Source organism: Trachypithecus francoisi, unplaced genomic scaffold (assembly GCF_009764315.1).
Source record: "Trachypithecus francoisi isolate TF-2019V2 unplaced genomic scaffold, Tfra_2.0 Lachesis_group18, whole genome shotgun sequence".
Classification (NCBI taxonomy): domain Eukaryota; kingdom Metazoa; phylum Chordata; class Mammalia; order Primates; family Cercopithecidae; genus Trachypithecus; species Trachypithecus francoisi.
In genome coordinates, this window is record NW_022681463.1 from 613,347 (window position 1) to 637,719 (window position 24,373).

Sequence of the window (24,373 nt, forward strand, 5' to 3'; positions counted from 1 at the left end):
TGCTTGGTCACTTTGCAAGCTGGGGACCCTCGGCTGGCAATACCCCACCCAGGCCTTGCTCGGCCATGCTGGTGTGCCCCAGCTTGGCAGTGTTATAGCTCGGACCTACGTTCAGCGGTTCCCAAGCTCTTGTACTACGTCCAAGAAGAATGAGGATATGAGGGACACTGGAGAGTGAAGAGGGTGGGGAAGAATTTTAATGAGTGATGAAAACTGCTTTCAGCAGAGATGGGACACAGGGTTGGGGATGGTTACGCCTTGTGGTTGGGTCTGGGGCCTTTATGGACTCAGAATGGGGACTGTGTGCTGATTGGTTTGTGAGTATGCAAAAAAGGTGAAGGTGAAGGCACCACTCAAAGGTGGGCACAACAGTGTAGAAAAAACAAGTAGGAAAGGGTAAGTATATGTAAAATAGGTAAAGGGTGGAGAACAATCAGAAGAAAGTGTGCAAACGGGAAGGCAAGTTCTCAGTCTGATCCAAGGATTTAACTTGTAGCTTGGCTTTCAGGCTTTAAACTGTCTTTGTCTTGGAGGTGGGGTTTTTACTGGGGACCCACCCCATCTGCCTAGGCGTTTGTCTGCCTCTGTCAATAATACCTTATTATGTCCAACACAAAATTCTTCATATTTGGATACAGATACACCTACTGGTTTTTATGGACCCCAGAAATCCTGGTGGAAAGAAAATATTATCATTGCTGGAAATTGGGGAATTAAACATGTATTGAAAAATTGATGAAAAGGAAATTTAAAGAAGATATGAATAGTTTCTGGTGTATAATATGTATTTCAATTATATTTTTATCATCTGAATTACAATAGGGATTAGAAAAAAATGAGTTGAAGGAAACTCCTAACATGACCAGGAACCTATAATTTTTTTTTTTTTTTTTTTTTTGAGACGGAGTCTCACTCTGTCGCCCAGGCTGGAGTGCAGTGGCCGGATCTCAGCTCACTGCAAGCTCTGCCTCCCAGGTTCACACCATTCTCCTGCCTCAGCCTCCCGAGCAGCTGGGACTACAGGCGCCGCCACCTCACCTGGCTAGTTTTTTGTATTTTTTTAGTAGAGACGGGTTTCACCGTGTTAGCCAGGATGGTCTCGATCTCCTGACCTCGTGATCCACCCGTCTTGGCCTCCCAAAGTGCTGGGATTACAGGCTTGAGCCACCGCGCCTGGCAATTTTTTTTTTTTTTTAAGGAAATAGTTGAGAAACAGACAAGGCTTGAAGTTTGTCTGTGACTACCCCTTGATAATAGGTATATCTTCAACACTTTGCAGCTGGAAGGAAGATTCTGTATGCTTATCATTTTTTTATAGTCTTTTACATTTTTGTGTCCTGTTTGGATCTCTAAGTTAAATAAACTTTTCCTATTTACTCTGTTTGAAACTGTGATAAACATGTTTCTTTCCATTAATCTACATGTTCCACTTATTCTAAAGCCTCTTTCTTACTGTTTCCCTTCTTTATGTCTGTTTACCTTCTAGCTTGATGCTTCTATAAATAACAAATATAAGAAATTTGAAGTACTGCATTATTCTTGAGGTGATCTTTTTCTTTTTTCCTTCTTAATTTTTAAAATACTATGTACTTTTTTTCTAGTTATGAAAACTAGTGCTAATCTCACTACTTAGAATTAACACCTTTTCTAATTTTGAAACTTTGGTTTGATTATAAAATTGAGGAAATGTAGAAAACATAAACATCGACAGACAAAATTTCACCATGATGTCTGACTAGAGGTATTGGGTACTTGCCTCCTCCACAAATAAGAACCAAAATAGTGAGCCAATAATCTCACTTCAAATAGATTACCTTAGAGAGAATGCTGGAATCCAACAGGGAAGTGACAGGAAACACCTAAGGTGAGGAAGGAGAGGAAGCGAGGCAGCCTGCTTGACAGGGATCAATTAGGAGCCTAGAGCGGCTCCCCAGTGTGGGGAAAGGCTAAGTGAGCGACTTCTAGCAGTTTATATTCCCACCATGGATTCTGCAGTTCTAGCCACAGAAGAGCCCTTTTGACCCATACAGGTGGCCCTGATACAAACATAGGAAACTGCCTGGAGACCATGTGATAGCATTACTCCCGTAAGGGAACACATGCCAAGTCCCACACAAGGCACCATTTTGAGAGCCCAGCTCCCACAAGACTGCGTCCTGCCATGACACCCAGCAGCCCCTGCATCTCCACATCTCTGGAGCCCCATTGACTTCCCCCAGACTCAGCTGGGGCTGCTGTGGTCTGCTGCCACCAGGGCTGAAGTGTGAGCCTGAAGTGCCTCTAGTAGCAGGACCACTGCACAATTAAAAGTACTCTTAGGAAAGGCTACCCTGCTTATAGCCATGACTAGGGCCAAAGTGTGCACTTCCCAACCTCCTGTTCATGGCTGCTGCCACTGAAAGCCACACCACCCTCCCTAAGAATAGCACAGCTACTGCTGTTCCCACCAGGAATCCTGAGTAAAGGCCTGCTTAGCCTGGCTCCATCTTCCCCTACATGACATAAGGGACACCGTAAGTGGCCAATTTTTTTTAAATTTTCTTTTTTTCTGAGGCAGAGTCCCACTCTGTCGCCCAGGCGAGTGCAGTGCAGTGGTGCGATCTCGGCTCACTGCAACCTCTGCCTCCCGGGTTCAAGCAGTTACTATGCCTACAGGCATGAGCCACTACACCTGGCTAATTTTTTTGTATTTTTGGTAGAGACAGGGTTTTACCATGTTGGCCAGGCTGTTCTTGAAATGATCTGCCTGCCTTGGCCTCCCAAAGTGCTGGGATTACAGGCAGGAGCTACCACGCCTGGCTTTTTAAATATTTTCAGTGTCCCAGAAGGCAAAGAGAAGACAAAAGGGATAGAAAACCCATTTCATGGAATAATAGATGAAAACTTCCCAAGTCTAGCAGGAGATTTACACATCCAGATACAGGAAGCTTAGAGATTCCCAAACAGATTAAATTCAAAAAAGTCTTCTTTGTGGCACATTATTGTCAAACTGTCAGAAGTCAAAAGTAAAAGAGAGAATTCTAAAAATAGCAAGACAAAAGTGACTAGTCACTTATAAGGGAAACTTCATCAGACTAACAGCATATTCTCAGCAGAAATCTTATATTCCAGGAGAGAATGGGGTGATGTATTCAAAATATTGAAAGAAAAAAAAAACTGCCAGCAAAAGATTCTATACCCAGCAAAATTATTCTTCATAAATGAAAGAGAAATCAAGACTCCCTTGAGACAAGTAAAAGCTGAGGAAAATCATCACCTCTAGACCAGCCCTACAAGAAATACTTAAAGGAGTCCTACGCATCCTTTAGCATAAGCAAAAGGATGAAATCTACCATCATGGAAATACACTAACGTATAAAATCCACTGGTAAAGCAAACACAGAAAACCACCAAACCATAATGATAATAAGAGAGAAAGAAAGAAACAAAGAATATACAAGACAACCAGAAATAAACTAATAAAATGATAGGAATAAGCCCTCGCATGTCAACAACCTTGAATGTTAAATGGATTACACTTTCCTCTTAGAAGATAGAGACTGCCTGAACAGATTTAAAGTAAAAAAACTTGATCCACCTATATGCTGCCTACAAGAAACTCATCTCACCTGTAAAGACATACAGACTGAAAGTAAAGGGATGGAAAAAAAGATATTCCATGCACAAGGAAACCAAAAAACCAAAAATAAGCAGGACTAGCTGTGCTTATATCAGATAAAGCAGATTTTAAGTCAAAAACAGTACAAAGAAACAAGGTTGTTATATAATTAGAAAGCGATCAATTCACTAAACAATGATTCTAAACATATATGGACCCAACACTGGAGCACCTGATGTATGAAGCAGATCTTATTACATCTAAAAAGAGAGATAGACACGAATACAGTAATAGCTGGATACTCCAACATTAGATAGATCATCTACATAGAAAATTAACGAAGAAACATTGTATTTAAACTGCACTTTAGACCAATGTACTTAAGAGATGTTTGCAGAACATAGCATCCAGCAGCTAAAGAATATGCATTCTTCTCATCACCACATGGAACATTCTCCAGTTCCATGTGGTTATGTTTGGACAGAAAACAAGTCTCAACTATTTTTGAAAAATTGAAATGTCAGATATCTTCTCAGTTCATAACAGAATAAAACTAGAAATCAATAACAGGAGAAACTTTGGAAACTAAAAATACAGGGAATTTAAATATGCTCCTGAATGATCATTAGGTCGGGGATGAAATTAAAGAGGAAGTCAAAAAATTTCTTGAAAAAATGGAAAATCAAAGCACAACGTACCAAAATCTATGGAATACAGCAAAAATAGTGCTAAGAGTGAAGTTTATAGCAATAAAAGTCTACATCTAGAAACTAGGAAGAGTTCAAATAAATAATCTAACAGTACACCTTAAGAAACTAGAAAGGCAAGAACAAACCAGTCCCAAAATGTGTAGAAGGAAAGAAATAATAAAGAGCAGACAGAACTAAACAAAATGCAGAATTAAAAAAAAAAAATCAATGGATCAATGAAAAATTGGCTTTTTGAAAACATAGGCAAAACTAATAAACTACTGGCTAGACTAACCAAGAAAAAAGACTATAGACAAAAATAAATAAAATCAGAAATAAAGGAGACATTACAACTGAAGTCCAGGACCAGATGACTTTACCGCTGAATTCTACCAAACTTAAAAAGAATAATCATACCAATTATCTTTAAATTATTCCAGAAGTTTGAAGTGGAGAGAATTCTCCCTAATTCATTCTATGAGGCTAGCATTATCCTGACACCAAAACCAGACAATAATGTAAGAAATAAAGAAAATTACAGGCCAATATCCCAGATGAATATAGACACAAAAATCCTCAACAAAATATAGTAATAGAACCTAATAGTACATCAAAAAAATATTACACCATGATCAAGTGGGATTTATTCTGGAGATTCAAGGAAGATTCAACACCTGCAAATCAATAAACATAATACCTCACATTGACAGACTGTAGGAGAAATATTATATGATCATCTCAGTAGCTGCAGAAAAAGCATTTAAAAAAATTCAACATCTTCGTGATAAAAACTCTCAACAAACTAGGCATAAAGGAACATAACTCATCATAGTAAAGGTTATATGGCCGGGCGCGGTGGCTCAAGCCTGTAATCCCAGCACTTTGGGAGGCCGAGACGGGCGGATCACGAGGTCAGGAGATCGAGACCATCCTGGCTAACACGGTGAAACCCCATCTCTACTAAAAATACAAAAAACTAGCCGGGCGAGGTGGCGGGCGCCTGTAGTCCCAGCTACTCGGGAGGCTGAGGCAGGAGAAAACCCGGGAGGCGGAGCTTGCAGTGAGCTGAGATCCGGCCACTGCACTCCAGCCTGGGCGACAGAGCAAGACTCCGTCTCAAAAAAAAAAAAAAAAAAAAAAAAAGGCTATATATGATAAACCCACGGTTAACATCATACTGAATGGGGAAAAGCTGAAAGCCTTTCCTCTAAGATCAGGAATAAGAGAAGCATGCCCACTTCCACCACTGCTATTTAACATAGTACTAGAAGTCCTAACTAGGACAATCAGGCAAGAAAAAGAAAGAAAAAGTATCTAAATTGGAAAAGAGGAAATCAAATTGTCCCTCTTTATAGATGACATGATCTTACACTTAGAGAAACCTAAAGACTCTAGGAAAAAACTTTTAGATCGTATAAGTTCAGTAAAGTTGCAGCATACAAAATCAACATACAAAAATCAGTAGCATTTCCATACACCAGTAATGAACTAGCCGAAAAAGAAATCGAGAAGGCAATCCCATTTACAATAGCTACAAAAAAAAGAACTACCTAGTAATAAATTTAACCAAGGAGGTGAAAGGTGTCTACAAGGAAGACTACAAAACTCTGAGGAAAGAAATTGAAGACACCCAACAAATGGAAAGATATCCCACCCCAACAGATCAAAAGAATAATCACAGTTAAAATGATTATACCCAAAACAATGTATATATCCAGTACAATCCCTATCAATACTAATGTCATTTTTCACAGAAAAAAAAAAAGTCCTGAAATTTCTATGGAACCAAAAAACAGCCTGAATGGCCAAAGCAATCCTGAGCAAATAGAACAAGGGTGGAGGCATCACACTACCTGAGTTCAACTGATGCTACAAGGCTATAGTAACCAAAACAGTATGGTATTGGTATTACAACAGACACATAGACCAATGGAACAGAAGAGAGAACCCAGAAATTAATCCACGTATCTATAGCCAACTGATTTTTGACAGAGGTGCCAAGAACATACATTGGGGAAAGGACACCTCTTCAATAAATGGTGCTAGAAATATTAGATATCCATATGCAGAAGAATGAAACAGGACCCCTATCGCTCACCATATGCAAAAGTCAACTCAAGATGGATTAGACTTAAGCATATGGCCCGAAACTATAAAACTTCTAGAAGAAAACATAGGGGACACACTTTAGAACATTGGTCTAGGCAAAGATTTCATGGCTAAGACCTCAAAAGCACAAGAAACCAAAATAGACAAATGGGACTCTATGAAATTTAAATGCTTCTACACAGCAAAGAAAACAATCAGCAGAATGGAGAGGCAACACATTGAGATGTATAAAATATTTGAAAACCATTCATCTGACAAGGGACTCGTATCTAGAATATATAAGAAACTCAACCAAAATTTCAAAACCAAATAATCCCATTAAAATGAGCAAAGGACCTGAATAGACATTTCTCAAAAGAAGACATACAAATGGCCAACTGGCATATGAGGAAAGACTCAACATTACTAATCATTAGGGTAATGCAAATCAAAACCACAGTGAGATGTAATGTTACCCCAGAATGGCTATTATTAAAAAGATTTAAAATAACAGATACTGGTAAGGGTGTGGAGGAAAGGGAGCTCTTATACACTGTTGGTGGGAATGTAAATTAGTATAGCTACTATGGAAAACAGTATGGTGATTTCCCAAAAAACCAAAACCAGAAATACCATATGACCTAGCAGTCTCGCTGCTGAATATTTATTCAAAGGAAAAGAAATTAGTATATCAAAAAGTTACCTGCTTCTCATGTTTCTTGCAGCACTGTTCACAATAACAAGGATAGGAATCAACCTGTCCATCAACAAATTAATGGATAAAGAAAATGTGGTATTTATACACAATGGAATACTGTTTAGCCATAAAAAAATAGTGTAGTTATGTCATTTGCAACAATGTGGATGGAACTGGAGGTCATTATGTTAAGTGAAATAAGCCAGGCACAAAGACAAATATTGCATGTTCTTACATGTGGAGGCTAAAAATGTTGATGTCATGGAGATAGAGAATAGAATGATAGATACCAGAGGCTCAGAAGGTGGGGTAGGGGTGATGAAAAGAGATTGGTAAATGAGTACAAACATATAGTTAAATAGAAGGAATAAGATCTGATGTTCTATAGCAGAGTAGGGGGACTACAGTTAACAACAGTGTATTGTATATTGCAATATAGCTAGCAGAGAGGACTTGAAATGTTCCCAACACATGATAAATACTCAAGGTGATAGATACCGTAAATACCCTGACTTGATCATTACACATTCTATGCATGTAACAAAATATCACATGTACACCATAAATATGTACAAATAGGAAAGAAGACATTGGAAAACTAGCATAAATCCAGGAGGCTCAATATTCAACAAATAAGATTCCAGAAAAACAGAACAAAAAATGAAGAGGGAAAGAAAGCTTTAAAGAATATTAGAAATTTCCCAGAACTGAAGACCCTCATTAAGACACATGATTATCATGATTATGAAAATTCTGGATACAGATGACAAAGAACATCCTAGAACCTTCCAGAATAAAAACAGGTCTCCCACAAAGTCTTCACACTATGAGTTACATTGCACTTCTCAATAGCTTTATTAGAAACTTTTAAAAATAGAACGATGCCTTCAATATTTTGAGTGAAAATTTTGTTCGCCTTAGAATCCCTCTCCCTCTCCCTCTCTCTTTTTTGAAGTGGAGTCTCACTATGTTGCCCAGGCTAGTCTCAAACTCCTGGGCTCAAGCAAACTCAGCTTCCTGAGTAGCTGGGATTATACACATACTGCCACATGCAACTATATCCTACAATTCTATACCCAGCTACACTATTACTTGTGTGAAGATAAAATCAAAATCAAAATATTTTAGATATGTGAAGTCTCATTTACATTTCCCTCTTGTGTACTTCTCAAGAGCTGCAGGAGGGTTTGCTGCAAGTGAGAAGAAAGAATACTTGAGCTCCAAGGAATAGAAAATCTGATGCATATAGTAGGAGAGGGAATTCCCAGGATGATGGTGACACAGAATGTCCCAGTGTAACAGTTGTGCTGCAAGTCTGGAGAGCAGCCAATCTAGGTTGTAGTAGGAGGGTGGCGTGTTCCAGGACAGAGATCTTCAGGGGAAAAAATAAAAGTGATAGGATATCCAATATGTAGAAAATTTTATTGAAAGGCCAATAGAGGATATTAGAAGAATTAGGGATGAATACAAACTAACCAAGCAAATGAAACAGTCATGCATTTACTTACTCTAAGAAAAACAAAAAGGAATTCTACTGAAAAGAAATGCTATTATAGTATACCACTTGGCTCAGTAATGAACACTGACACTTAATGCTAACTAATCAAAACTTGCTTTAAAACTACATTGGGGCTGGGTACGGTGGCTCACGCCTGTAATTCCACCACTTCAGGAGGCCTAGCGGGGTAGATCTCCTGAGGTCAGGAGTTTGAGACCCTCCTGGCCAACATGGCAAATCCCATGTCTACTCAAAATACAAAAATTAACCAGGTATGGTGGTGTGTGCCTGTAGTCCCAGCTACTTGGGAGGCTGAGGTGGGAGGATCACTTGAGCCTGGGAAGCAGGGGTTGCAGTGAGCCGAGATTGTGCCACTGCATTCCAGCCTGGGCGACAGAATGAGACTCTGGCTCAAAAAATTAAATAAATAAATACCATATTGGGAGGGTGAAGGAGAGGCAAATGATGTGTATGAGAGGGCAAAATCCTCATCTATCATAATAAATACATAGTGTATATATGATGGATTATCAAGGGATAGCATTTAAAGCATAGTATTTAGAGATGTGGGGATAGATGATCAGAGAAAGAGCCAAGAGTTGAAAATGGTTGCTTTTGAGGAGTGAGGCTCAATGGCAGGGGGTCATGGGATACAAGACTATTGTTTTTCTTTATAAGCCTAGTAGTGCTTTTGACTTTTAAAGCCACATTCATGTAACATATTAAGAGCAGGATTCTCCTCAGTTGGACAGGCAGAAAGACGCTTCTGGAAGGAACATCATGATTGCCCAAGGGGAGTCCCAAGTCCAGTTCAAGCTTATATTGGTTGGTGATGTTGGTACTGGAAAAACTACATTTTTGAAATGTCAGTTGGTGAATTTGAGATGTACGTAGCTACCTTGGGTACTGAGGTTAATTGCCTTGTGTTGCACACCAACAGGACCCATTCTTTGTATGGGATACGGTTGGCCAGAAGAAATTTGGTGGAGTGAGAGATGGCTATTACATCCTAGCCCAGCATGCCATTATAATGTTTGATGTGACATCGAGAGTAACTTACAAGAATGTGCCGAGATCCTCTGGTGGCTCACGCCTGTAATCCGGGCACTTTGGGAGGCCGAGGTGGGCGGATCACCTGAGGTCAGGAGTTTAAGACCAGCCTGACCAACATGGTGAAACCCCATCTCTACAAAATTACAAAACTTAGCTAGGCGTGGTGGCATGTGCCTGTAATCCCAGCTACTTGGGAGACTGAGGCAGAACAATCTCTTGAACCCGGGAGGCGGAAGTTGCAGTGAGCTGAGATCGTGCCGTTCCACTCCACCCTAGGTGACAGAGAGACACTCCATCTCAAAAAAAAAAAAAAGAAAAAAAAAAGAATGTGCCTGACTGGCACAGAGATCTGGTATGAGTATGTGAAAACATCCCCATTGTGTTGACAGCAACTGAGTGGGTATAAAGGACAGGAAAGTGAAGGCAAAATCTGTTCTCTTCCACCAAAAGAAGAATCTTCAGTACTATGACATTTCTGCCAAAAATTACTACAACTTTGAAAAGCTCTTCCTCTGGCTTGCTAGGAAGTTCACTGGAGACCCTAACTTGGAGTTTGTTGCCATACCTGCCCTTGCCCCATCAGAGGTGGTCATGGACTGAGCATCAGTGCAATATGAGCACGATTTAGATAGAGGTTGTTCAGAGATCGTCATCTCCCTGATGAGGATGATAACCTGTGAGAATGAAGCTGGAGCCCGGCATCAGAAGTCTAGTTTTATTTGTCGTGTAATATCAGTGGTACAACATGTGTGCCCATTTATTATCTAGGTAAGTGGGGCGTGAGCTTCATCTGTGAGATGCTGGAGATGAATGGGCTTCACAGTGAATGTCACAGTTTTAAAAATACCTAAATTGTTTGGACTTGCATATTTTGCTGTTTTGGAATGCAGTTGATTCCTTCTTGAGTTTCAAATACAAGACTGCTTCAGTCACATCACAGTGCTCAGTGGTGAAATCTTGTTTGTTACTGTCATTCTTACTCCTTTTCATTTAGAATCAGAATAAGGTTGTATTTCAAATATCTTTAAAAAAGGAGTGGGACTCTTTATCTTTATGGAATAATATGAGGAGAGCCAAAATCTATCATTGTGCCCTGATGGTGTTGGAGTGAGGAAGAAGGGCAGTTCAGTAGTCACCCAGCAGACAACTCTTACCACTTACGGTGCATGATAGCAGATACTGTCTGCCACCTCCCAAATCAAGTGAACTCAAAATCCTTGCATTTTCTGTATGCTAGGGGCTTTCTTCCAGCTGTCCTTTGCAGAGGTAGAGGTCAGAGCTAGGCATTTTTCCAGTAGATAAGAATGGATAGACATGGCCAGGCGCAGTGGCTCATGCCTCTAATCCCAGCACTTTGGGAAGCTGAGGCGGGTGGATCACAAGGTCAGGAGTTTGAGACCAGCCTGACCAACATGGTGAAACGCCGTCTCTACTAAAAATACAAAAAATAGCTGGGCATGGTGGCATCAACCTGTAATCCCAGCTACTTGGGAGGCTGAGGGAGGAGAATCACTTGAACCCAGGAAGCGGAGGTTGCAGTGAGCTGACATTGTGCCATTGCACTTCAGCCTGGGTAACAAGAGCGAGACTCTATCTAAAAAAAAAAAAGAATGGATAGACAAATGTAGATATGAATTAATACATATACCCACATGTATATGTACATTTTGTCTTTGGAAATATTTTAAACTTGGACTTATGAATAAATATTTAGTAAATAGCATGCAGACATCCAGATGGGAAATATTTGAAGCAATTCTCTTTTTCATTATGTTCAGTAAATATTTATTGGTTTAAAGATGTGTTATTAATGTTTTCATTCATACCACTTGCCACTTTGAATTGTACCTTGTTTTAATTGTATAGTCATTTTGAATGCCATCTTGTTTTATTTTTATTTTTTTTCAAGACAGAGTCTCGCTCTGTCACCCAGGCTGGAGTGCAGTGGCACAATCTCAGCTCACTGCAACCTCTGCCTCCTGGGTTCACGCAGTTCTCTGTCTCACCTACCCAAGTAGCTGACATTATAGGCACCCGCCAGCAAGCCCAGCTAATTTTTGTATTTTTAGTAGAGATAGGGTTTCACCATCTTGACCAGGCTGGTCTTGAACTCCTGACCTCGTGATCCACCCACCTCAGCTTCCCAAAGTGCTGAGATTGCAGGTGTAAGCCACTGTACCTGGCCCACCACCTTGTTTTGAGTGTTTTAGAACCATTCCATATTAGTAAGATCATCCAGATAAACCTTTTAAAAGTCCAATAATAGACAAGCAGAGAACCAAATCATGAGTGAACTCCCATTCACAGTTGCTACAAAGAGAAGAAAATACCTAGAAATATAACTTACAAGGGACGTGAAGGACCTCTTCAAGGAGAGCTACAAACCACTGCTCAAGAAAATAAAAGAGGACATAAACAAATGGAAAAAAATTCCATGCCTTTGGGTAGGAAGAATCAATATTGTGAAAATGGCCATACTGCCCAAAGTAATTTATAGATTCAATGCTATTTCCATCAAGCTACCATTGACTTTCTTTGCAGAATTAGAAAAACTTATTTTAAATTTCATATGGAAAGAAAAAAGAGCCCATATAGCCAAGACAATCCTAAGCAAAAGAACAAAGCTGGAGGCATCACACTACCTGACTTCAAACTACACTACAAGGCTACAGTAACCAAAACAGCATGGTACTGGTGCCGAAACAGATATATAGACCAATGGAACAGAACAGAGATCTCAGAAATAATACCACACATCTACAGCCATCTGATCTTTGACAAACCTGACAAAAACAAGCAATGGGGAAAGGATTCCCTGTTTAATAAATGGTGCTGGGAAAACTGACTAGCTATATGCAGAAAAGAGAAACTGGGCCCCTTCCTTATACCTTATACAAAAATTAACTGAAGATGGATTAAAGACTTAAATGTAAAACCCCAAATCATAAAAACCCTAGAAGAAAACCTAGACCGTACCATTCAGGACATAGGCATGGGCAAAGATTTCATGACTAAAACACCAAAAGCAACTGCAACAAAAGCCAAAATTGATAAACGGGATCTAATTAAAATGAAAGAGCTTCTTCACAGCAAAAGAAACTATCATCAGAGTGAACAGGCAGCCTACAGAATGGGAGAAAATTTTTGCAATCTACTCATCTGACAAAGGTCTAATGTCCAGAATCTATAAGGAACATAAATTTACAAGAAAAAAACCAGCCCCATCAAAAAGTGGGCGAAGGATATGAACAGACACTTCTCAAAAGAAAAGAAGACATTTATGTGACCAATAAACATATGAACAAAAGCTCAATAGAGAAATGCAAATCAAAACCACAATGAGATACCATCTCACTCCAGTTAGAATGGTGATTATTAAAAAGTGAGGAAACAACAGATGCTGGCACGGCCGTGGAGAATTAGGAATGCTTTTACACTGTTGGTGGGATTGTAAATTAGTTCAACCATTGTAGAAAACAGTGTGGCGATTCCTCAAGGCTCTGGACCCAGAAATATGATTTGACTCATTACTGGGTATATACCCAAAGGATTATAAGTCATTCTGCTGTAAAGACACGTGCACACATATGTTTATTGCAGCACTGTTTACAGCAGCAAAGACTTGGAACCAACCCAAATGCGCATCAGTGATAGACTGGATAAAGAAAATGTGGCACATATACACCATGGAATACTATGCAGCCACGAAAAAGGATGAGTTCATGTCCTTTGCAGGGATATGGAGGAAACTAGAAGCCATAATTCTCAGCAAGCTAACACAGGAATAGAAAACCAAACACCACTTGTTCTCACTCATAAGTGGGAACTGAACAATGAGAATACATGGCATGGACAAAGGGAGGGGAACACCACACACCGGGGCCTGTCGGGGTGGGGGTCAAGGGAAGGGAGAGCATTAGGACAAATAACTAATGCATGTGGGGCTTAAAACCTACATGACGGGTTGATTGGTGCCCTAAACCACTGTGGCATGTGTATACCTATGCAACAAACCTGCACGTTCTGCACATGTATCCCAGAACGTAGTAAAATAAAAATACAAAAAACAAACAAAAAAAACCACAACATCAAGTGTAATATAACAATAAATAAAACACTGCCCTTGCTCTCAAGCAAACTATTCTAAGACAAAAGTGATAATTGGAGCAAAATGGGGAGCAAAATGCAAGGACACCTCCCCAGACTTTTGAGGTGGAGGGGAAGTCAAGGAAACCCACTCAGAGAAAGTGACAGGTATGAACTGAGTCCTGATGTATCCTAGATTTGGGAAAAAAAATTCAATCCTTATAATCCATACACAAAATTAAAGTCAAGGTGGATTAAAGAGCTAAACATAAAAATAATAAAAGTATTAGGCCAGGCACATTGACTCACGCTTGTAATCCCAGCACTTCGGGAGGCCGAGGCAGTCAGATCACTTGAGATCAGGAGTTTGAGACCAGCCTGGTTAACATGGTGAAACCTCATCTCTACTAAAAATACAAAAATTAGCTGGGGGTGGTGGTGCACACCTGTAATCCCAGCTACTCAGGAGGCTGAGGCAGGAGAATCGCTTGAATCTGGGAGATGGAGGTGGCAGTGAGCTGAGAGATTGCATCACTGCACTCCAGCCTGGAGACACAGCAAGACTCCGTCTCAACAACAGCAACAAAAAAAAGTAATTACAATGTTAAAAATCAACAAAGAAACAAAGGATGCTATTGACAGAAATTTCAGTAAATTTCTGGAAGAAAGAAAGTGGTTGTAAGATGGTCTGTGGAAGAGCAGAGAAAACTACCAGCCTCTCTGGGAACTGGAGCAAAGATGAGAGTCTGTCTTCCAGAGAAGAAGCAGAGACTCTGGGTTCCAAACTCAGAGCCTGTGATCGTAAGTGGTAAAAGGATGGCCTGCTGACATCTTTGGGCCAGTTGCTCTCTTCCCCTTCTGATCATATCCAGAAGGCATACATAGCATCGGAGGTACCACCTCCAGGCTGAATCCCTGAGGATTTTTCACTAAACAAACTGGAGAATCCGCTTTGGGATGCCCTAATTTGGGTAGGAAAGCCAGAAAGAGACACAGAATAGAATCTAAGATAACTCTAGAGCTCCACCATAGCATAGAAAGAAGGAAAAAGTCAGCTCCATTCAGGAAGGAAGTACACAAAAGTCCTCCATACTCTGAGTAAAGCTCTCCTTATTTAAGCAGATCTCAGTTTTGTTAAGATATAATTCACATACCATAAATTCACCTTTTAAAAGCATAGAAGTCAATGGTTTTGTTTGTTTGTTTTTGAGATGGAGTCTCACTCTGTCTCCCAGGCTGGAGTGCAATGGTGCAATTTTGGCTTACTGCAAGTAATCTGCCTCCCGGGTTCAAGTGATTCTCCTGCCTGAGTCTCTCGAGTAGCTGGGATTTCAGGAACGTGCCGCCATGCCCGGCTAATATTTTGTATTTTTAGTAGAAGCAGGGTTTCACCATGTTGACTAGGCTGGCTCGAACTCCTGGTCTCAGGTGATCCACCTGCCTTGGCTTCCCAAAGTGCTGGGATTACAGGTGTGAGCCACCACACCCGGCAAGTCAATGGTTTTTTAGTAAATTCACAGGTAGGTCCAACTATCACCACAGTCAATTTTGGAACATTTTCATTGCCTCTAAAAGAAACCCTATGTCCTTCAGCTGTCACCTCCTAATTCCCCAGTCCTCCCAACACCTGGCAACTACTAATCCACTTTCTGTCTCTGTAGACTTGCTACTTTGGACATTTCATATAAATGGAATCACACAGTATGTGGCCTTTTGTGTCTGATTTCTTTCATTCAGTATAATGTTTCCAAGGCTCATCCATGTATCATATATCAGTACCCTGTTCCTTTTTATGGCCAAGTAGTATTTCATTATATAGATGTACCACATTTTTTCTGTCCGTCCATTAGCTGATTGGCATTTGAGTTGTTTCCACACAGGGCAGATTTTTAAAGCAGAGAACCCCCAGTTGGCATGCCCCATGCAACTAGCTGCCCCCAGCCTGCCATTCAGGGAAGAGAGAGGCCTGTTGGAGAAACAGGTTTGTATGATTGCAGAGGAAAACCACGCTACTTCTTCCATTAAACTCCTGTTTAATTTATAACTATGAATAGATAATTAAAGATCACTAACATTTGTTTAAAATCATCAATCAGCATGAAACAGAAGGAGCAAGATGAAAAACAAACTTGCCCCCAAGGGAAAAACAAGTCATTCAGGAAACATGCATAAGGTAAGATGAGGCTGTGGGCAAGGAGCACAGTCTGGATTTTGCTGATTGTATTCTCTGGTGTTACTGAAGTCATTCTTCCATCCTCTGGGTTTGTAATTCTTTTCATTGCTAGTTGAACCTAGAAGCTTAACTAGATTCAAGTTCTATTTTTTTTTTTTGACAAAACTCATACGAAGGTTAGGGGTATGTTCTATCGGGAAAAACTGGTTGTCTCCTTTTGTGGTGTTAATTGCCATTGATACTCAATGCCCGGATTCCATTCATTCATTGAGGGCTTGTATTAATTTAAAGTAATTTCAAAGAAAAATTAATTTTCAAAAGAAAAAATTTTAAAAATATCTGCCCACCGGTATAGTAGATATAAATTGAAAGAACAAAGCTTATGCCAATTCTAAAATGTTATCAACCTGTTTCTCTGTTACAGCAGTTGAGCCAGTTTTGGTATAGTCAGGAAACTGCTCTGCAACTTGCACAGGAGGCAATTGCAGCTGTAGGAGAAGGTGGCAGGTGAGATTCCAATGTTGTTTCTCTTTTTGGCTTCTAATCTAATGGAATATTTTGAATGTCCTTCCTGGATGACAGATGGTTTGTAAGAAGTCTGAACTATAATCTGCAAATATTGTAGATCATGGTTTGCAGCACATGACAGATTAAGACCTGCTTCAACACTGAGTTTAGAGACCCACTCAGAAACCTATTCATTGTGGAATGTCTTATCTCTTTCCCTTTTAACATTTTCTAACCTGTTTCTTATCCGTATAGAGTTCAGTTCAAAAGAGAAAATCTTTTTTTTTTTTTTTTTTTTTGAGGCAGAGTCTCGCTCTGTCGCCCGGACTGGAGTGCAGTGGCCAGATCTCAGCTCACTGCAAGCTCCGCCTCCCGGGTTTATGCCATTCTCCTGCCTCAGCCTCCTGAGTAGCTGGGACTACAGGCGCCCGCCATCTCGCCCGGCTAGTTTTTGTATTTTTAGTAGAGATGGGGCGAAAATCTTAATGTTTGACCATTTTGAAGTTTTAAGAATATAGATTTTCTTTTTCGTTAATGTGGTATGTATGTATGTATTTATTTATTTATTATTTATCTTGAGATAGAGTCTCGCTCTGACAACCAGGCTGGAGTGCAGTGGCGCGTTCTTGGCTCACTGCAACCTCCGCCTCCCAGATTCAAGCGATCTCTTGCCTCAGCCTCCAAGCAGCTGGGACTACAGGCGCCCGCCACCACGCCCAGCTAATTTTTGTATTTTTAGTAGAGACGGGGTTTCACCGTATTGAACAGGCTGGTCTCGAACTCCTGACCTTGTGATCCACTTGCCTCGGCCTCCCAAAGTGCTGGGATTACAGGCGTGAGCCTCCATGCCCAGCGTAGTTTTTACATTTATCAGAACTTTTCATGCGTATAAAGAGTCAAATGGTGTCTGGGCGTGGTGGCTCATGCCTGAAATCCTAGCACTTTGGGAGGCTGAGGCGGGCGAATCACCTGAGGTTAGGAGTTTGAGACCAGTCTGGCCAACATGTTGAAACCCCGTCTCTACGAAATACAAAATTCGCTTGGGGTGGTGGTGCATCCTGTAATCCCAGCTACTCAGGAGACTGAGGCAGGAGAATTGCTTGAACCTGGGAGGCAGAGGTTGCAGTGTGCCAAGATCACCACCGCACTCTACCCTGAGAGACAGAGTGAGACTCTGTCTCAAAAAAAAAAAAAAGTCAAATGGTTCTAAAAGGCTTAATGTATTCTATACCCATATCCCTTATTAACCCCCGTACTCTCTGTCTAAATATCCTATCAGTAAGTTCAAACATATTTCAACTTCTTTAAAAAAAAATCTATTCCCAGGGCTCCGCTACCTGTCCCAGCCTGCATGGTCTCACACTGGTTTTGCTCCACCTCTTTTCTTGGTATCTCCTTTCATCATCATGCTGGAGTCCTTATACCTGTCTTTCGTTCTAGATTCCCTGTTTCCTACCCCATCCTAAGTTTACAGCCTTATCATGGTGGCGTACTTCCTCCGATAGCTGCTACAGAAAAGGCACGTAGGAGGGGAGTTTTTAGAACCTTTCATGTCTGAAAAATGCTTTTTCTCTACCCTTCCTCTTGATCGTGATGGTTTTGTTGGACAGCACATTCCAGGTTTTAAAGGCATTGCTCCATTGTCTCCAAAATTCCATACACGCTGTTGAGAAATCCAGTAGCATTCTGATTTCTTATAGGAAACTTGCTTTTTTCTATCCATGCCCACAGCAAGCTTAGGATTTTCTCTTAATCCCCAGTATTCAATGTGCCTCACTGTGGAGTTTTTATCTGTTGTCCTGGGTACTGGAGCGCCTTTCACCCTCAACACACATGTCCTTCCGTTTAAGAAATTATCTTACCGCCAGGCGTGGTGGCTCAAGCCTGTAATCCCAGCACTTTGGGAGGCCGAGACGGGCGGATCACGAGGTCAGGAGATCGAGACCATCCTGGCTAATATGGTGAAACCCCGTCTCTACTAAAGAATACAAAAAACTAGCTGGGCGACGAGGCGGGCGCCTGTAGTCCCAGCTACTTGGGAGGCTGAGGCAGGAGAATGGCATAAATCCGGGAGGCGGAGCTTGCAGTGAGCTGAGACCCGGCCACCGCACTCCATCCTGGGCGACAGAGCGAGACTCCGTCTCACAAAAAAAAAAAAAAAAAGAAAAATTATCTTACATTATTTCTTTGATTTCTTTCTCCACTTTTTTTCTGTTCCTCTTTTTGGAACTTCTTTGAATACTGGACCTGATCTTCTAATTTTATTCTTTTTCTATTTATTGTCTCTTTACTTTCTGGGAGAATTCCTCAACTTTATCTTCTAAACTTTCTACTGAGTTTACCATACCTGCTACCATGCTTGGAATTGTCTGCAGCTCTTTTTTTCTGGTGTTTGAGTATTTCTTTATTATTGTGTCTTGTTCATCCTTCTGAGGATATTACAGAATTTTTTTAAGTTCTCTTTTCCTTCCATAGTCTCTGTTTACCTCAAAATGCTGTTTCTGTTTGTTAATTTCATATGCTATATTTGTCTAATCTGTGTTCCTTAAGCGTCTGTGGACATTGAAGGGTGGGGCACTCGAAAACTGGGAGCCTCATCTGCTTTGATCTCTACAGTTGGAGCATCTGAATGAGCCATTCTCTTAGGGAACCCCCGTGTCTAAGACTTTTCTTGTTTTGTCAGTGGTCCAGGGAAGATTCTCCTAATTCCTGACTCGAAGTTACACATCTAGTTGACATCATCCTTGGAGGCATGTGACTGAAAGGCTGGAAGTTTCATCGTCCAATTTGTTTAACTTAATCCTCCTCTAATTTCCACATGGCACATCATCATCCACTGTGCCTGGCATCCTCCTTCCAAGCATCCCTTCATGCAGAAAACATCCCTCCAGTTTTCTGCCGCCGTCATGGGGAGGCAGGCTTTGGGATATAGCAGATAATGCTGAGAATGAATTGCTTCTTAAAATAGCCCTTTCAGTAAAACCTCCCAGTTTTGGCCCCACCTTCACCTCTGCTTCTTGAGTTACCGGGTTCTGTGGCTTCCTAAGCCCTCGCGTGTGCCACCATGTGAACCAGGGCGCTTCTCAGCTTTCCAGCTGCCCGTGTAGGATCCGGCCGTTGCAGGTCTGCCGAGCCCCACTACCCACCCATCTGCTGTGCCGCTTCCTCAGCGTGATTGCTTTAGTCTCGGCTGACATGCCCTTTGGTTTTTGTTCTTGTATTCCTAAATAAGACAACATGAAATTGCTCTCTTGTTTTGAGTGGGCCTTCGTGAGGGAGCATATTTACATGAATGTGTTCAGTCTCCCATCTGTAGTGGGAAATCTTCCATTTTTCTTTTCACTGTTCTTTTTCTTTTTTTGATTATATGTAGTTGTTTAGTAGGTTTTTCTTAGTGACACTGCTTTTACATATACTTTCCTTTTTGCCACTAATATGAAGGCCTTGGAAGCAACTTTTAATCTCATCTGAAAGTCAACTTCAGTATTCGTAGGAACTGAGTCATCATTTTAAAGATGAGTAAGAACTGCATTTCTTGAGTGCTTACTGTGTGCCCTCTCCTGCTGTAAGTGCGTTGTCAGGGTCATCTCATTCTATCCTCACATCTCTGTGCATTATTTCCTGTTACACTCTGCAGTTCAAAGACAGACACTGAGACCAGAGGTTCGGCTACTTGCAGAAGGTCACCCAGGGGGAAGTGGCAAAGCTGGGCTTTCAACATAGGTTCTCTGATCCCACTGCTGCCTGGTAACCACCACCATCCCCACCAGACCCACCAGTCTTTCTGCTCTCATTCCTTCTTGCATCCTGGACCACTGTCCTACCTGAAGGACATCCTTCAGGTGGATTTCTCAGGGAACACCTGCTGGAGGCAATTTTGTTGTCTGAAAATGTCTTTATTTCACCTTCTTTATCAGAAGATGTTTTCATAGTGTGCATATATAATCCTTGGTTGCAGTTCATTCTCTGTCAGCACAGTCAGGCTATAATCCCACTGTACTCCAGCTTCTTTTCCCCCTCCCACCGCACTGATCTAGAGCTGCTGTGCAGGGAGAGTTGTGTCCTGCCAGCAGGAACACACATGTTTCCACAGAAACATTATGTGATGTCACTGGTTCTGTTATCTGCTGCAGTGTCTTTGGGCTGAGAAGCCTGCTTAGCCTGGCGTGGGTACCTAAGTAAGATGGGTACATTGTCTCTGTTAAGAAATGCATCACATATTTTTAAAGCTGAGTGTAATTTTTAAATTAGGTCCTTGTTTGAATGACAATGTATGCACATATAACAATCCAAATGTAACAAAGGAATTGTGAGAAAAGGTCAATCTCTTCTCCATTGTATCCAGGTTCCCCAGGCACTCTCCCATGAGGCAGCCATGGTCACTGTCTCTTGGATACCTTCTAGAGGTCACCTGTACAACTATAAGCGTATATTCCCACTCCCAAGAAAGCATACTTTACACCATTCTGTTCCTTGAACAGATCTAAGAGATCATTCCTTATCAGCATAGAGAGGGCTGCTTCAGCCTTTTTTAAATGGCCACAGAACTTTCCATTGTAATAGGCATACCAGCTGGGCACAGTGGCTCATGCCTCCTTTGGGAGGTCAAGGCAGGCAGATGAGACCAGCCTGTGTAACGTGGCAAAACCACATCTCTGCAAAAAAATATATAAAAAATTAGTGGCCGGGCACAGTGGCTCACGCCTATAATCCCAGTACTTTGGGAGGCCGAGGCAGGTGGATCATGAAGTCAGGAGTTCAAGATCAGCCTGGCCAACATGGTGAAACCCCGTCTCTACTAAAAATACAAAAATTAGCCAAGTGTGGTGGCGGGTGCCTGTAATTCCAGCTACTCGGGAGGCTGAGGCAGGAGAATCGCTTGAACCCGGGAAGCAGAGGTTTCAGTGAGCTGAGGTCATTCCAGCCTGAGCAACAGAGTGAGGCCCCGTCTCACCAAAAAAAAAAAAAAAAAAAAAAATTGGTGTATCACAGTCAACTCAATAATTCCATATTTAGGTTACTTCTAGCTTTTCGGCAGTTGGTTTTATTTTTATTTTATTTATTTTGTTTTTTTGAGACAGAGTCTCGCTCTGTCGCCCAGGCTGGAGTGTGGTGGCGCTATCTCGGCTCACTGCAAGCTCCACCTCCTGGTTTCATGCCATTCTCCTGCCTTGGCCTCCCGAGTAGCTGGGACTACAGGCGCCCGCCACCATGCCCGGCTAATTTTTTGCATTTTTAGTAGAGACGGGGTTTCACCATATTAGCCAGGATGGTCTCGATCTCCTGACCTTGTGATCTGCCCACCTCGGCCTCCCAAAGTGCTGGGATTACAGGCGTGAGTCACCGCGCCCGGCCAGCAGTTGGTTTTAACAGTTAACTCTTGGAACACTACCCATTCATAAACTGTGGGCTGCTGTAATGAGATAGATACTTTAATTTCCTTATACAAAAAAGAAACAAAGCAGAAATTCAGAATAGCTTGTCTGCAGTGAGATCACGTTTTAATGTATCTTTGTGGAGAACTGGAGTGAGCTGGGGAGCTATTTGGGTTTATCTTTCAAGATCATGAATATTACAAAATAACTTTATAGTATTTAGTTGGGACAAAAAGTATTTAAAATAAATATCAAAGGCCTAGCATGAAAAAAATAGGTAAATTTAGGCTTTGGGTTAACTACATCTAAATTTTGTCATAATGTGTTCCTGCTATTTTACATTTTTCACTATAAAAACTATAGTCTTTCATACCTCAAAGTTATAAGTTATAGGCTGGGCGTGGTGGCTCACTCCTGTAATCCCAGCACTTTGGGAGGCCGAGGCAGGCACATCACCTGAGGTCAGGAGTTCAAGACCAGCCAAGCAACATGATGAAACGCCATTTCTACTAAAAATACAAAAAAATTAGCCAGGCGCAATGGCGCGTGCTTGTAATCCCAGCTACTCGGAAGGAATAGCAGGAGAATCGCTTGAACCCAGGAGGCAGAGGTTGCAGTGAGCCGAGATCACGCCACTTCCCTCCAGCCTTGGCAACAGAGTGAGACTCCATCTCAAAAAAAAAAAATTATAAGTTACAGACTTTTAAGTACCAGATTCCTTAAAAGTGGGACACTATAAAGTTTTTTCTCAACATTGACTATTACACTAGTTTGCATTGTTTCCTGTAAGAAAATCTGACTCGGACCTGTGTGTTTTTTTAGTGAAGTAGTTGTTAACACCGTAATCTCTCTATTAAAGATGTTTCATGAGTGTGTTCATTTTGTCTCCTAGAATCGCATGTGTGAGTGCCCCTAGTGTTTACCAGAAACTCAGAGAGCTGTGCAGAGAAAACTTTACTATATATATCTTTGAATATGACAAAAGATTTGCCGTGTATGGAGAGGAGTTTATTTTCTATGATTACAATAATCCATTGGACTTACCCGAAAGAATTGCTGCACATAGTTTTGACATCGTAATAGCAGATCCTCCCTATCTTTCGGAGGAATGTCTCAGAAAAACATCAGAAACCATCAAGTACCTGACACGGGGCAAGATTCTGCTGTGCACAGGTAAGTGTTGCATTTCATATCTCATGAAATTCACTGAGTGGCTATTCAGGTCTTAAGGGTCAAGAAGAAATCCTGAGTCCACCACCAGTGTGACTTGTGAACAAGTTATTTAACTCTTTGTGCCCTGGATTCCTCATCTGTAAACTGGGACTGATAATACTCTGCCATTAAGGGTCCTAAAGAATTAAGTGACACAAAGTACCCAACACTGGGTCTGGTGCATGGTGACTGCTTGATGAATGTCAGCTGTTACTTCTACGTACCATCATCAGTAGTAGTGGTATTTTATCCAGCCTCTACACTTTATCAAAGAGAAATGTGGAATCTATAGAATTTAAGTGAATTGCCTACAGTTACAGGGTAGACATTAGATTGGGTTAATGTAGAAGACTTTTCTGACTGGTGAGATTGATATACCTTTTTTTTTCTCTCTGTAACCTCAAACCACTGGGCTAAGTAGTCCTCCCACCTCAGCCTCCCAAGTAGCTGGGACTTACAGGTGTGTGCCACCAGGCTGGATTTGATATACTTAAGGCAGATATGGTAAAATTCAATAGAGTAAATCTGAGACCTTTAAGGTGGGAGGATTACTTGAGGCAAGGAGTTCTAGACCAGGCTGGGCAACATAGCAAGACGCCATCTCTACAAAAATTTTAAAAATTAGGTGTGGTTGTGTGGGCCTCCCAGCCATTTGGGAGATAGAGGTGGTGTGTCTGGAGTTTCTTCATTCTGGTGGGTTCTTGGTCTCACTGACTTTAAGAATTAAACTGTGGACCTTGCGGTGAGTTACACTTCTTAAAAGTGGCATGTCTGGTGTTGTTTGTTCCTCCTAGTAGGGTCGTGCTCATTTCAGAAATGAAGCTACAGACCCTCGTGGGGAGTGTTACAGCTCTTAAAGTTGGTGCGGACCCAAAGAGTGAGCAGCAGCAAGCTTTATTATGAAGAGCAAAAAACAAAACTTCCATACCATGGAAGGGGACAACAGCCGGTTGTGCTGCTGGCTGGGGTGGCCAGCTTTTATTCTCTTATTTGTCCCCACCCACATCCTGCTGATTGTTGCATTTACAATCCTTTAGCTAGACACAGAGCGCTGATTGATGCGTTTTTACAGAGTGCTGATTGTTGCATTTATAATCCTTTAGCTAGACACAGAGTGCTGATTGGTGTGTTTTTACAGAGTGCTGATTGGTGCGTTTATAATCCTTTAGCTAGACAGAAAAGTTCTGAAGTCCCCACTAGACCCAGGAAGTCCAGCTGGCTTCACCTCTCAGTGGGATGATTGCTTGATCTCTGGAGGTCGAGACTACAGTGAGCTGTGATGGTGCCACTGCACTCCAGCCTGGGCACTGAGCAAGACTGTCTCAAAGAAAAAAAAGAAAGTCTGAGAACTGAAACCTTACCAACTGACCCATCTCTTTACTTCTGGGCACCTGTGG

General features: G+C 41.4%; 1 protein-coding gene and 1 pseudogene across 4 annotated transcripts in view; both read left to right on the forward strand.

Annotated features, from left to right (window-relative positions):
- The window catches only part of EEF1AKMT1 (EEF1A lysine methyltransferase 1), a 52,067-nt gene that overhangs the window by 22,389 nt on the left and 5,305 nt on the right, over positions 1 to 24,373 (forward strand). For 3 of the 4 annotated variants that reach the window (XR_004428876.1, XM_033177051.1, XM_033177050.1), the window contains exons 3-4: positions 16,307 to 16,389; positions 22,657 to 22,937. Coding sequence is in view for 3 of the 4 variants with exons in the window: in XM_033177051.1 (XP_033032942.1) it covers positions 16,307 to 16,389; positions 22,657 to 22,937 (364 nt within the window). In the remaining variant the exon portion in view is untranslated. Of the gene's footprint in view, positions 1 to 15,827; positions 15,883 to 16,306; positions 16,390 to 22,656; positions 22,938 to 24,373 lie in introns of those variants that run through there. The other variant, XM_033177052.1, reaches the window with a different exon arrangement.
- On the forward strand, positions 9,434 to 11,049 carry LOC117063397 (annotated as a pseudogene).